Source organism: Seriola aureovittata, chromosome 6 (assembly GCF_021018895.1).
Source record: "Seriola aureovittata isolate HTS-2021-v1 ecotype China chromosome 6, ASM2101889v1, whole genome shotgun sequence".
NCBI classification, from domain to species: Eukaryota; Metazoa; Chordata; class Actinopteri; order Carangiformes; family Carangidae; genus Seriola; species Seriola aureovittata.
In genome coordinates, this window is record NC_079369.1 from 3,167,516 (window position 1) to 3,182,885 (window position 15,370).

Consider the following 15,370-nt stretch of genomic DNA (forward strand, 5'->3'; position numbering starts at 1 on the left):
ATATGTGTGTGTGTATATGACTCAGACATACAGTATAAACCACACAATATAGTTACAGTTGAATTTCCAGTCCACTGTGATTGACAACTTACCAGAAACATGACTCATGGGAGATGTGTGTGTGTTTTTTTTTTTAATAAATATTGTTTAAAGGAAAAGTTATATTTTGTGTTTATTTACTGCCTTGCTAAAAGTTAGATGGGAAGATCATTACCACTCTTGTGTCTGTAGATTAAATACTGTAAAAGGATGTTTTTTTTTTTAAACAAAGTGTAAAAACAACAATTTGCCATGTCTGCAACTGCTATAAACCAGGAAATAGTCCAATTGTTATTTTTACACTGTTTATTTTTTCAGATTAAACAAATTAGTTATGAGATGATAATTAATGAGCTTTTTGAGATTGTGGTCGGTGGATCCATCACGGATACATCATGCAACGTTAAGATTTTTTGCAAATACTGCACAAACTATTCGGACAAATAAGCTTCTTACCGTCCAGGTGGCAGACTTTGCTGTACTAGACTGCTGGAAGGACACATCAAAAGTGTGAGGTCCAGCGTAATCTGTGTTGGATGGGATGGCCGGTGAGGGAGAGAGGGCATCAAAGGTGGAGCTGGGCTGGGCGTAGGGTGATGGGGCTGTCACGTTGTTCTGTGCGTGGTCGTTGTTGTAGGGGCTGGTCGAGGTCGAGCCGCCGTTCTGAATGTTCTGATCCATGCTGTTCAGGAGCCCCAGGTTTGTATACTGTGACTGGAGACAAAATGGAGGGGGTGGGGGGAGAGGGGAGCAACGACAAATGTTTTCAGTCATTACAGCAGAATTTCAATGACTTCAGACAAGACGCAATTTAAAATAAATCTGGCCAGAATGAACTGAAAGCAACAGGTGTTACAATATTATATTACACCAATAACACCACACAGTTTCAGGTAAGACGATGATATACTTTAAAAGGAAACAAGCATTTTAAGTTAAAAATTACTGCCATGAACTTTGAATTGTGTTTACAGTTCAGTAGAGAACACGAGAAAATAAGCACATAAACATAGATTCAACCTGGTGAAATCTGAAGACAGTACGCTACAGGAAGAAGAGATCTGGTTTCAAAAGAAGAAGAAGAAAAAAAAAAAGATTCATGATAAAGCAGAGTAACATAAACCGTCTTTCCTGGTGTTGTGTTTATGGTCCAGCTCCTTCCTGAACCAACATGCTAACACTCCGGCCAAAATTGGCCTCAGAAATGTCTATATGATAGAAATACAAAACTGATTTTATTGAAATTACCAGCTGAGCCTTTGCTTACTTGTTTTTGATCAATGTCCTGCCACAACCTGTACCACCTTGCCTTCTGATTCCCTTCTCCTTTAGCCAAAACTATTCAGACAGGAGGAATGGAATTAAAATGTCTGTCTTTAAACAGGATGGTGAATACGCCTGGGTCAAAGCCAGTCCCTTCCTGCTTGCTCTGCTTGCCATTCACCCCATTCCTTTCCATTTATAAACGGCACATTCCTGGACGAGGTGCCATGGCTCTCGCTCTTTAGACAGCCATTAATCTCTCCAGGGCCTCTTGTTTATTTCAAGCACGGCTGACCACAGCTGTCCAGCTCACACCCATTGCACTGCCAGGTGTTAGTGGTGTGCCAGATGACAAAAAGCAGACGAGCTGGGCTATATAGGTATTAATTAAGGTAGTCACTTATGAAGCAATCTTACTGCTTTATTACCAACAAATCCACATGAGCAGACAGACTCATATAGTCTGACAGACACACCTGAAAGAGGTCATTCAAGTCAACCTCAGCGTACTTGTGTAACAGCGCCAGAGGGGAGCTAACTGCTTGAATGAGGGTCACTGTGTGTGCGGCGCAAGGCTGCTTAACCCCCAGCAAACAATGACACCAGGGCTTATGAGAGCTTGTATGGAGAACAATTATGCTGGGCATGCAGGTGTTGGGAGACAAGTGTTTTGTGAATGGGAGCACACACACACATGCACTGAGAAAGAAAGAAAGAAAAAAAAAAACAAAAAAAAAACTCCTATCTGGTGGAAACCCTCCAGCCTTTGGCAAGGAGAGGCTTCCCCCAACACACGCTCCCTTACAATGGACTAATTACACACGTGTATTATAAAGGGTTAAACTCAGTGGGCTGAAGACTGTCCCTGTGCATCTGATCTCACACAAGGAAAAGATGGGTATGGTCCAAACTGGTGTGAGTAACAATAACAGAGGCTCAGTTCCCCGGGAATTTGTATTTATTGTTTTTAGCCAAAGTGAATGAAAAGCAGGATAAATGTTCCTTTTGTTTGCACGGGAAATAACACTGTGAGTGACACAATCTCCTGTTTGCACAGTGTTTTCCCGTACGCAGGGAGTCATTGATCAAGATATCGAGTAAGCGATTCTTTTGAATTATGGCGCAATTCACTCCGTTTGCATCGAGGCGCTCAGCCATTCAGAGATGACACAACCACCCCCACCCCCAGTACCTGCTGCTGGCAGCTGCAAAGGTTAATGTGACAGGCACCAATTATCAATGTCAAATAATTATTCTAGAGTAAAGGTGGATGCTGGCCAAAGACCAAACAGATTAAAGCAGGGACATAAAGCAGAGTCCCTGACACAGAATACTTAACATTAAATACAGGGCCCTGGGTAATGCGTTTCATGGTCTAAATGAATATAAGGATCAAAGTTGAGGAATGAGGGTAAAGCCATAATTGACCAGATAGTGAGGCCCAGAGAGTGTCACCTAAACTCATCATGTTTTAATGTTTAATTGACTGGAAGTGAGATATAAGCTTTTAAACAGGTTGTGAGAAGGAGTTTCAGGTCTTTCTCTTCGTTTCCTTTAATCAGATCTTATTCCACTATAATATAGCAACCATTTAATAACCACTTTAGCTGCTCTTAAAAATTCCTTCTGTTTATAGCCAACGCTGTTTAGGCCTTTGGGAGGTCAGGCTGCTAAGCAAGAGCGCGATAAATCAGCGGCCTTGACATCCTCAGCAGCCTTTAATAAAGTCTTTGAAAGCTTGCGATGTCTGTTCGAGGCCTTCAAGCTCATTTCTTTGTTCGAGATAAATCCTGTGCTCAGCATTTCAAACCAACAGGAAAAGGAGCCTGTTGACCTTCAGGGTGATGGCCTGTTGATTACAATGTAGGAATCTGAATTATCCAGAACACATATCAGACATATTTTAAATACACATGTCAGCGTTAATTTAAAAGTTACTGCCAATGCCAACACAGAGGCATTTGGTATGGCATACTAACACATTCAAATTATTCCTTGTCTTGTATTTATTGCTATGCCAATGACCAAATGACTGCACTAAAATCTTAGGTGTATTTCTTACTTGACTTTTCTGTGCTCCTGAATGAATGAATGTCTGTGACGTCTCCAAGAGGTTATGATTTTGATTGCTAATTAATTTAATTATCAACAACAGCAGTGTAACAAGGCAGCAGAGATGCTCTGATCTTTGTGAACACTGCAAGCAGAACATGTACCACAAAATACTTTCTGTCTGCAGACATAAGAGTAGTCCTCCAGAGCACCATGGAAACCGAACAGTTGCATAAACTGGGAATTTGTTTTTCATTAGAGAACTGGAAACGATAAAAACTAAAGATAAGATAATTTACATCCGAACAGATAAAATACACACAGGCTCCAGTTGCTGCTACTGTGGTCACAAAGTGTGAGCACTGATAAAGCCAGAGCCCGAACGACCAAGAGATGACAGGAACCGGAGCAGACCCGGCCTGAGGGGGGAATAGTTCCCATTCCAGGCTCTCTGGTGACCCCCTCCATGTACCTAGGGCCAGCACATAAGAGCATCTAGGGGACTGTGATGAGTGACCACAGGGGAGGGAGGCATTAAAGGCTAATTAGGGTTGGGGGTTGAGGTGGGGCTGGGTGGGGGTCTATCTACACCTTATACCTGCTGGGGTGGGCAGAGCAGGTGATTGTATCTACATCAACACACCATTAAAGCAATTACGATCCCGGACTAAACAGCAGCGCTTGGCCAGCCGCATTCTAATGGCTGCAGCGGCTCCCGGGAGACTGGGGACGGGGGGAACCTGATACCTCACACACTGGAGGGATTGAGCTGGACACCACTTAAAGACCCCCTGCTCAACAACTTAAAAGACAGTGACCTGACACACCTGCTATCTGCAACCTGCAATCTGAGAATCTGTCACCGCTCACTTGCTCTGCATTAAGTTTTCCTTAAGGATTTGCCTGGTAACACAAAAAGCACAACCCTGCGGTTCACTGAAAGAACCGTCGACAAAGGAAAACGAGAGCCGCAGCTAAGAAGTGACACTGACGATTCTCAAACTAGAGAAAAGACGAAGCAAAAAAAAAAGACTATTTCTTAAAGATAAAACTTTATGACAGTTCAGTTGTTGTTTTTAGCAAACAAATCTGTTCTCATACGCGGTAAACCTGAAAGGGCCAATTCTTTACATTACAGTTAAATTTAATTGATGCGAAACCAGTTTCCACAGTCGGAATAATGCCATGTTGTGAAATTTAAGAAATAAAAAGAAATTTCAGTACAAACTCCTTTTCATATTTAATTCTCGTGTCCTTTAAGTGTTTTCCATCAAGTTCTGCAAACACAGATCCGTCAACCATGATGCTTACCACTTCAAAGTGAAAAATGGGAATGGGAGCTCTGATTTTTTTTCTTTGCCCAAATTAAGAATTTTTTATGCAGATTGATGCATTAAAAAATTGCCACTTTTGGTTTGTTTTGTTTGTGAAAGAACAGAAGAACATTTCATGTAAATGTCAGACACCTGGTTCACAAAGAGCAGATGAAAACCACTGACCCCGCGAGTATCCTGCTCTCTAAACGTTAATTTAATAAATCACGGCCGTAGTATGAGAATAATCTCTGATCATTAAAATAACAAACAGTACATGATGCTGTTTTTTCTGTTCCCTTTTCTATTCTTTATATTTTCCAGAACTTTTCCATGAGTTTCCAAGTTTCCTCTTTGATAAAAGAAGATTAGTGCTGCAGAAAATCAAAACCCTCCAAAACCATTTGGAAGTCTGATTTTTTTTTTTTGTGTGTTCCACATAAAACACAATATCATCAACAACAGCCAGACTCAGAGTAAATCACATTAACTGACTAATTCATTGTCCAGACAGACAGACAGACAGCAGCCATTTTACAAGAACATATTCAAAACTTCTCCAGGTGTTTACATTCCCCAGCTCACACACACACACACACACACACACACACACACACAGATGTGCACGCAAACACACACAGACACACAAAATGTAAAACCATCTTCCCCGTGTTAAGTTCTCCTACGCAGTTCTTACTTGATTAAAACAGGCTATTCGTATTTTTAGTTTATCCATATATTTTCTTTTACTTGATCAGCATTAAATCCCTTGGTTACACCAAAAAGTTCCCTCTATCAGGTGACAAATTATATACATGAATCCAACTTTCATTTAGGATACTGACAGAAAATTTTAATCCCAAAGTACAAGGCCTTTTTCTCCTGTGTGAACTGGAGATCTGGGGAACCAACTAAAGGAGTGGGCACAATGGCTGATGCCCCATTACAGCTCCTCCGCCGTCTTACCTCGCTGTAAGATGTCGTGGTCCCCGTCTCCAGGTACAACATGTTGGCGCTGAGATTGAGCAGAGCTGCTGCTGTTTGCTCCACTGGCTCCAGGATTCCACAAATCTCTTTTCCTCACTCTAAAGGAGTGATGTGGACTACAGATGCAAAGTGGACAAGCAGAAGCTTCTATAGGAATCTATGGGAAGGTCATATATACCTGGAAGAGAGGGGAGGGTCTAAGGAGCTACCTGTCCAATACCTGAGTCCACACCCATCTCCAGGAGAACTCTTCCTTTGAAGCTCTGCACAGCTCCTCAAAGGTAAAAGTTGAGTAGTGAATTACTTTATCGTCTTAGCAGTGCTTAATATCGACCTCAACAAAATTTTTAAATGCTTTCATCAGATACTTGCATTTTAGGTTTTTTTTTTGTTTGTTTTTTTTTTACATTTTCGTCATGTTTCCTTACAGTGCAAAATATGACAATCTCTGTTAGGTAGCAGAAAACACAGATCAATTCAACTTTAGATTTTTTTCACCGAAATAAAAAATATTCAACTGTATTGATCTTCCATTCTTTCTAGCTGCAAGATGTAATTTAAATCAAGCTATTCAAGGCATTTAATGCATCCTCATTGGTGAATGATAACCCAATAATTTTCCAAATGGACACATTCGATCAATTAATAAGAACAATCAACGAAATATAATAGATGAATACAGAGAAAAATCATTAGACCAGCGAGCCACAGAGTGAGAACTGTAGTACGGGGTTGGGAGAGTGTCAGCTATACCTGCAGTAGCTAGTTAGCATAAGAATGGCTCCCCTCCGCATCTGTTAACTAATCTTAATGCAGAGCCCTCCAGAAACACAATGTGACTCCTGTAGATTGCTTGTACCTATCAGAGATGACTGCTGTAGATCTGTTTTGGAAACATGCATTGTGTCTGAGATACTGTAACGGTGCTAGCATTGACCACCGGCTCTTCTCTTTGCATATGCAACAGCTTCAATAAAACTGCCCTGATAAATTAAAGAGTAATTTGGCTTCATTTATTTATGCTGTTTTTTTTTTAATTTTATTTTAGACGGGAAGCCAAAATTGCTACATGTAGACCCAGTGGATTGTGCGTAGAAAAGCTCTGATTTACAACTATTACTTTTTGTCAGTACATGTCTGACAAAAATCTGTGGGTTTGCACATTAATCATTTGAAACTGAAAGTAGATCTGGTTTTCTTTAATCATCTAAGAGGCATATGGAGTGGAGTAATGCTGCAGATGTAAACATTAGTGGATAGTCCTAGCTGCAATGCTTGACGACAAGGGAGGTCACTGGTCAGCAGGGTGCAAGTCATTTCTATTACTGCAGAGCCACAGGGCTTAAACTCCTGCCCTGTGGTCAGAATGATTTGAAAGCTGTCTGAAAACTTAAGCACAACTATGAACCGAAGGCAGTGTCTCCAGCCACACCCTGCTCAGGCCCCGGGGTCATGGGCCTACAGGTCAACCTGTTACAAAAGGCAAATCAACACTTTAAAGAGCCCAATCCAATGCCCCCCCCCAACGTACCCCGGCTTCAGTGAAGGCCTTGCCAAACCTTTTGCGGGTGATAATTAGTTTAGCTAGACAAACTTCTAATTATGTTAAAACAACATTGGCATCTGAAAAGAAGTTAGAGTACTCAGTGTTGGGGCGAGGCTGTAGTAAAATATAGAACCGTGGCTGTAATCAAAGACGGTAGGAAAGACATGCAATAGTACATTGGCTACACACACTCAGTTGTCAGTTTATTAGGAACACCTAGCTAAAACGAATGCAGTCTAATCCAACGCTCCTTTGATAATGATAAAATGTTCAACTGTATGATCACTTTGGAGGCTGTAGTTTGTCATGCTGTTTAATACAGAGAGGTGTTTCTGTTATTTAGCCTACCCTCATTGATATAAATGGGATGCACAAAATAATAGACACACCTGTATGTAAAACGCAAAACAGTTCAACAGCACGACAAACTGCAGCCTGCAAAATGACCATGAAGTTTAAACACCTTTCTATAACAGTTTCAACACACACTGAACATCACAACCCTCGTGAGAGTAGGATTTATTGCTGTATTAGACTTGATTACTTTAAGCTTGATGCACCTGATAAACTGACAACTAAGTGTAATGCAACTGAAATTCAGGCTGCAATCAACTGCAGTGGGCCTGTTAATCAGCCCCTACCCTAAACTTTTTAAATCACCTGCTTCTCTTACACAATTAAAAAGAAAAGACAATAACAAACCAATATTGAAACCAATCCTAACAAGACAATTGTTTATGGAACAAAGCTTATTCATAGGCTTAAGGGTGTGGATTATAATAAAAGAAAAAACAATTCCCTGGTAAAATACTGTTTAGCCATCCTAACCCATATACTCAGAGAGTGTAGGCACATCTCTATTAACTGCATCACCTCGAATGCAACAGTGCTGAGAAACTAAGAAGAGAGAGTCGGACCAGGTAGCAGCTAAAGAACTGAAGATCCAGGGGCTCAGACAAAAGAGGCTTTACTGAAGTTTTTCCCTTTAAAGAGTCTGTTCCTTAAGTCAGCTAGATTAGTTTAGTATCAAGTGTCAGGCTGCAGCGGCTGGGAAGGCACAGACACCTGCCCTGAAAACAGTGTGAGCTCCTGTCCACACTGACAGACGCAAGCAGTCAATGGAGAGAGACAGAGAGCATCACTTGGGTGGCAAATCCTAAAACCCCCACAATCAACTGCCACCAAATCCCAAAATACTCCTGTTTAAAAGAAACAAACCTAAGTAGCTTTTGGTAAACCTAATTTACCCACTGGACAACAACTAGAGAGATAGAATCATTTTAATGGGGTAAGATAAAACTAATTGCAGGTGTACAAGAGTAACTGAGAGACTTATCAGCAATAAATTTTAGTATAGAGTAGGTCAGGCCTTATCACTAACTAAATGGCTGCAGTTACAATTCTGTATGTTAATTTTAAATATATAACAATTACAATATACAACGATCCACTAGACTTTCATTTTTGCCTGCAATCATAATCCAGCAGATGTTTTCACCTAAAGGAGGGATTGTACCACGTATATACAACTGCCCAGATGGATAGAAAATATATATTTGCATATGTAGCCTCAGACAGCAAGATACATAAATTCTGTTCCACAGTATTGTTGGAATAAACTGTGATACAATCTCATCACTATATCCACGGAGGAGCTGTCAAATACAACGGCATCCTCGAATAAAACGGAGTAAGTATCAATTTGATAACAATGTTTATACATCAGTACATCTGTTTTCATACAAGCACTGGTGACATCCATTTATTTGTTCAATGACTAGTTGCTTTCCAGGAAATGAGCAACTTAACCTGTATTTCAACTGCAGAAACATGGTTGTAGTTCTGGTTGTCGCGTCATAAGTTCTGCTTTCAAAAAGTCCAACAGTAATACTTTCCAATTACCAAAGAACTATCAGCGTAGAGTTTGAAGTATCCAACACTGTTGACAGGTCAAACACAAGCCCAGTGCAAGTACAGTATTAATCAGAAGGAAAACACTGGTTGTAGCTGGTATCAAGGACGGGAAGTTTGTCTTTGGTTTACTATATTTACATACTTTAGTAAAAAAAAATAATGATAGATCAAGATCACCACTGCTTTGGAAACAGGTGTCTTGCCTTTCTGGTGGTTTCAGTCGCTCTGCACATCTGGAACAACACGCTACAGTACATTTCAAAGAACTGTCTCATTGTACGCAAAAATTACATCTCAAAGTTTTCTCTTTTTAATGTGTTTTCTGTCTAATTTGCCTAATCACTATGGTCAAAATAAATATTCTAACTAAAGCACGTCCCATCATGAAGTATTGTTTTTAAATTTGAACATAATTGTTGATATTGAAAAAAAAACAATCTACCTCTGACATTACTGTTTAAATGATGTTCTCATGCTGCTCACTTCACAGCTAAAACTTAACACCTGTGCTTTTAAAATAAAAGTACTATTTTACAACAAAACTAATGTCTGTCTAATATTTTGTCTCAAATGAATCCACTCTAGTCCATCTTAAAAGTTCCCTCCGACATGTTTTAAACTATTTAAAAAAATACTATGATTAATATTTTGTTTAACATGTGAAGAGTTAAGAAAAAACGCTCTGGTAGCTTGAGGCACATCTACGCTTACTTCCTCATTGAGAAATTCTGGAATATACCTCGTGCCCGCCCACCACTGCTGGTTGCACTGGCTTGACTGGTGAAAGACCAGTTCAGATCAAGATGGTTAGTAGAGGAAACATCAGCCGCTTGTTTGAGCCTTAGTCAGACCCAGACGTAGCAGAACGGTTAGCATAGTTAGCATCTTTTGTTTATGTTGTTTGTCAGATTGTAACTGGCAGCGGCGGACACAGTGTTAATGGTTGTGCCAATGCTAATGCTAATGCTAATGAAACCCTGGCTGTCTGAATCTGTTTTTATGAGACATTGGTTCACTGCAGTTCCGAGGCAGAAATATTGGCAATGACGGATTATTTCGCTCATGATTTGATTTGTATTATATAAAAACACCATATGGACATGATAACAAAGACTTGATTTTCATCAGAGGGGGTCACTTGTCACTTTCCTGATAAATGTTAGAAAATTCTAGATTAAAATCAAATATTTAAAAAAGTTGTGTTTTACAAAAGTCGTTGAAAGGTTTAATACGTAAGGATTTATTCATGTGTTCTCTGTCAAAGGGTGTGACCTTTTTTTCCAAGTTTTTCCGCTCTACCTAGCATGACATCATACTGTGGAGTAAAAGTAGAGTTAAGCCGCGTCTAGGAAGATGTTAAGAAAAAAAATACCAGAAATCAGGGTATTACAGGCTCTAGCATCCGCCACATTCTCAGTCAGACCAGGTCTCATACTGACTCACTGACTCAACAGTTATTGGACCATGAACAGCGCTCAATCCTTGCTACTATGCCTTAAAAACACTTCTTAATGTGCTGGAGGCAAACTGGTGGAGCACTCAAAAATAAAAGAAGAGCTTATGATGGTTGGGTATTTAATGGATTAAATACAGTGAGAACCCGATTGAGCCTTTGAACAATCCGAGTTAAGCTTAAAGTTGTGCTTCGTATTACTGAACTTTAAAAAAAAAAAAAAAAAATCTAAAACTAGTATTGTTGTTTAGAAGGTAAAACTGTCTCAACTGTCTGTGTATTCAGACAAAGAAAAGGCAAAATGAACTTAGTGTTAACAGTTTACAGCTGAGGTGGGTGTATTGACTCAAAGCTGTTTTGAAATTGACAAAGAAGAAACATCCGACTTTCATGACAACAGGAATGATTGCACCACATTAGACAGATTCTTTTTGGGTGACAGCATTAAGATTAGATTTAAACTAGTGAAACATTAGAGAAACTGCTCAGCTGCTCAGACACTGAACCAGGAGGTAACAGCCGTCACACATAAGACAAAAAGAGGAGTGGTGAAAAAAGTAAGAATCCAAACACAAACATGTAATTAGATCTCGGAGAAGCCATGTGTCGATTGAGCTACTCTGCTGTAAAGTTGTTTAACCTCTGTCCCTCTGCTCAACACTGCGTCTTCCATGCACAGCTGATCAGAGCTTTATCTGGGTGTAAAATCAGCTGTTTGGGGTAGGATATAGCGTTTCTCCTGCCACTATATCTGCTACATTCCTTCATGTTATTCTACCCCCTGCTTGCCGCCCCCCCCCCAATTGCCACCCCTCACCTTTACATAGAGAAGACACATACTGATAGATGAGAGCTGGGACCTCTGCAAGAGAAGCAGGTGCTGCATTAAATTGTTGCCCTGCAGCTACAGGAAAAAATCCAGAAGAAAAAGGAATTTCAGATTAAACATAAACCCTTCACAATACAAATAAGTCCCCCAGGGCACTAAACAGTGAGCTGCATTCTAATGACTCACGAAAGAGGCACACCTCCACATGGGTGGAAGAGGTGGGGTGGGGTGGGGTGGGGGGGTGAAGGTGGGTTTGCCCACCACGGCTTTTCATCAAAACAGACACTTGACTTGGTAATAATGACCGGGGCTTGGTGATTGGCAAGATGCCATGGCAGCAAGCTCTCAGCCCCCACACGGTTTGCTGCCTGAGTTGCTGGCGTGCCAATCACCGCACCACGCCCCTCTTTGGTGAAGAGGAAAGTGGGCGGTGTGGGTGGGGTCATTAATCACCAGTTCAAGAGAGCACAGGCCCCCTTGGGGGATGCGCAGGGTAACATTACTCAGCTCCTTGAACAAAATTTTTTATTTGCTATTTTTTCCATGCTGGCTGGACGACAGCATTCCTTCACTGGGAGGGGAACATGCACATCATCTCTCGGTAGCAGAACTGACAAAGACATGATCCTCACTACAGGTCAAACAGAAGGGTTCATACAGTCCACTTTTATAAACATCTAATACCACAATGTATTTTTCACAGTGCGTTATTTTACTGCACAATTGAATGTCTGTTTTGTAGTGTGACGGGAAGCAAGCTAACAAGCCATGCTTCGACTTTGTTTGGTTACAAAAAGTAAAAAAAAAAAACACAGTAAACTCAAATTTCAGCCCTTAAAACACGTCACCAAGCACGTGACTGTCTAAATGCACATTCTACCCTCAACAGACTCTAAGAGCTCCATGTCTCAGAGGGGCCACCCAGGTCCAGCACAATTCAGGCTAAATGAGATAATATCATCACCTAACAGACAACATCTCAGACAAAGACAGACAGACTGGCCTTATTCACTGGCTGTTGAACTGCTCTGCACCGCATTTTCACAACTGTCACAGGGGAAATTCCACTTGTGAAACAGAAAGTAATTTGCACATTTTTAATTGTTCAACTTATGGAATTTCCAATCGGAAGTCCCATCAACTCAGAATGAAAGTAATCTCAGATGGTATATTTATTAATAAGCCACAGTTAAGTGCACAATCTATATCATGTAAAATATCAAGCTGCTATATGTTGTGTTGAGACCATGTTGTTTTTGGTTAATCATTAAAGCACTTTATGGCATCATTTGTGTGTTTTGAAATTAACCGGTGAAGAAAGTACATTGTTTTGTCTCACAAGGCATAAAAACAGCTTTAAGAAAAATCGAAATAATGGTAAAACATCCATATTGTTTCTGTGAGGGTACTGACTCATTGCTGAGTCAAGGCATTTCTGAAACCTTATTATTCCATAAACAAAACAGACAGTGCTCAGAGAAATGATCCTTATGGTCGCAGTAATGCTTACTGGTTGTATAACACACTGCAGGGAGAACTGTCAGTCATTTTGAATACTGTTAATTTTACATATTTTGTATCACCGGTTGTGGTGGGTCCGAGGCAGCAGAAACTACTAGTGAAAAACAATAAAATATGAAACAGGAGTTTTGCTTCGCCAGAAAACCAACGTACTTACAGAAAGTGTCTTATCTGGCTCATGCATGGTGATGCAGTCCATACTGATCTGAATGGTGTTTCCTGCAGACCCATCTGTTGGACTGTCTGTGAAGTTCAGCTCAATGGGCTGGACTGTATGAATGGCAGATCTGAAACACAACAGAGATGATAACACTGACGCACAATAAAGTCTGCGTGTGTTTTTGCATTTACAGCATAATGTTTGTTTTTGTGTGCTATTCACTTACTGGTCCAGCATGTCAAACAGTTGGTTGAATACATCTTGGCTTAAGAAGTCAGTTGTCTGAGCTGACTGGTTCTGAGACATGGTGGTGAGGAACGAGCTCTCTCTCCAGGACAAGCGGGATGGAGGGTCCCTGAGTCTGCAAGACGACAGAGTTAACCATGGTCATTTTACATTCATTTTTCTGCTCATATTTTTTTTTTTTTTAAAGGCACAACTGTTTTAAATGAGAGTATTAAAAATGGCAGTGTCAGCAAACATTCAAGATAAAAGTTGATGTGCAGGGCTGATTTTGGCCACCCAGCCAGCAGAGGAAAAGAGGAGGAGGAGGAGGAGTCTTGCTGGCAGCCATTCATGAAGAGCAGTTCCATTGTGAAGAAGTCACCCTGCATAATACTGAATATTTGTACTACACATAATGGTGATTATGCACCATTCAGACAGAGGCACTTTGACCTGCTCCCCTGAAACATTACACCTGCTTCAGGGCTCAGCGTGCCATTGTTCCTGCTGAAGTGGCGCACGCTGCAGTCTGAGACAGGCGGAATTCCCCCCTCAGTCTATATGATAGCACTGCTGCAACTTCTGGTATGTGTACAGCTGGACGTGGTTCGGGGGGGGGGGGGGGGGGGGGGGGTCCATAATCTGAAGCTGGCACTATTTTAGGTTTTGGAATTCCCCAACACTGTGTGATGAATGATATTAATACCTGACTTACAAACACAGGCATATCTAATGAAGTGAATAATTTAACTTATGCAGGAGTTACACAGAGGGAGTGCTGAGTTTAGAATATAGAGTTAAGTTTGCAATGCCTAAGGTGCAAAAAGGGGGATGTTGGAGATTTGGCCTACAGATCTTTCAACCTGGGTCAAATTAAAATATAATTTAGAAGCTTTTGTAATATTAGCAACTTGCTAAAGCAGTGACTGCACAAGAGGAGCAATTTACAGCTTCTTGGAATAACGAATATTCCCGCTCTTGGCCTGGAAAACTAGACATGTACATTATCTTTAGCTACATCATTTGTAACTTGTCAGTCAAATATGTCAAGCATGTTTGCGATACTGAGAGTAGTAAACTACACAGTATTTTGACAGACTAAATACTCAAATAAACCCATGAGCACAAACGTTTGAGCATATAAAACTATTTCCGTCAATCAGAGATACGTCACCATAGGAAATAATATGTTGGCTAACGTTTCTAACGATAGTTGACGAAAGAAAAGAGGCGCTAGTTAAGACGGTAAACATTATACACAATATTACCTGCTTCAGTGGAAGTAAGTGTAGCAGCTAACTAACTCATTTTTGAACCATTATTAAAACATATATATACAGATGCGTTTACATTTTCACCAAGAGTGGATTACCGAGCTAGTTAGCTCATTTTGGTCTGTTCAGCCAGAGCTCGGCTAATTTCATTACAATGCTAACTACCAAAACTATTGCTTTTTAGCTCCGTACCCTTCAAATGGGTTAGCTAAAAAAAATGACTTGACATCTCTCCTGCATAATAAGGTGTGCCTTCTGTAGTTTATTTAAACTTCTAATAATCCAGAGATCTTAACATATTACCTTTGTTGTGGGGACTGTGGCTAACATGTCTGATTTTGTTCCTTTGCTCCTTCTAGGCTTTTGTTAATTGCCATGGCAACCAATGTCTCGTGGTATATTGTTATACTTATAAAATCTCAACAACAAAAACAACACGATTGATTAAATGTTGCAGCATTATTCACCAAATCTTTCAAACACATACAATCTGTTTATATTATATAATAATATCTTTCATTACAGTTATTATTTAGACACTGTTGCAGGCCAAAACTACTAAGTATGTATAGCCTATTTTTATTTATTTATTATTATTATTTGTATATATTTAAGAGATTGCTGTTTATAAGATCTTTTCAGATTATTTTAATTTTACTGTTTGCATTCAAGAGAGGACAAGGACAATTGCAGTAGAAACACATCTACAGTATGAATCAAAATGAGCTTCCTGGAGTTTAGGAGATGATAAGATCATCATACATTTGTATTAATGGATGGCAGTCACTTGAAAA

General features: G+C 40.2%; 1 protein-coding gene across 10 annotated transcripts in view; it reads right to left on the bottom strand.

Moving 5' to 3' along the window:
• The window catches only part of tp63 (tumor protein p63), a 50,174-nt gene that overhangs the window by 14,892 nt on the left and 19,912 nt on the right, over positions 1-15,370 (bottom strand). For 5 of the 10 annotated variants that reach the window (XM_056377687.1, XM_056377686.1, XM_056377685.1 and 2 more), the window contains 3 exons: positions 13,304-13,438; positions 13,075-13,204; positions 496-753 (listed from right to left, as the gene is read on the bottom strand). In XM_056377687.1, coding sequence (XP_056233662.1) covers positions 496-753; positions 13,075-13,204; positions 13,304-13,383 — 468 coding nt within the window. In that variant the 5' untranslated portion in view covers positions 13,384-13,438. Of the gene's footprint in view, positions 1-495; positions 754-5,633; positions 6,098-13,074; positions 13,230-13,303; positions 13,439-14,879; positions 14,924-15,370 lie in introns of those variants that run through there. The other 5 variants (XM_056377691.1, XM_056377690.1, XM_056377688.1 and 2 more) reach the window with 4 other exon arrangements.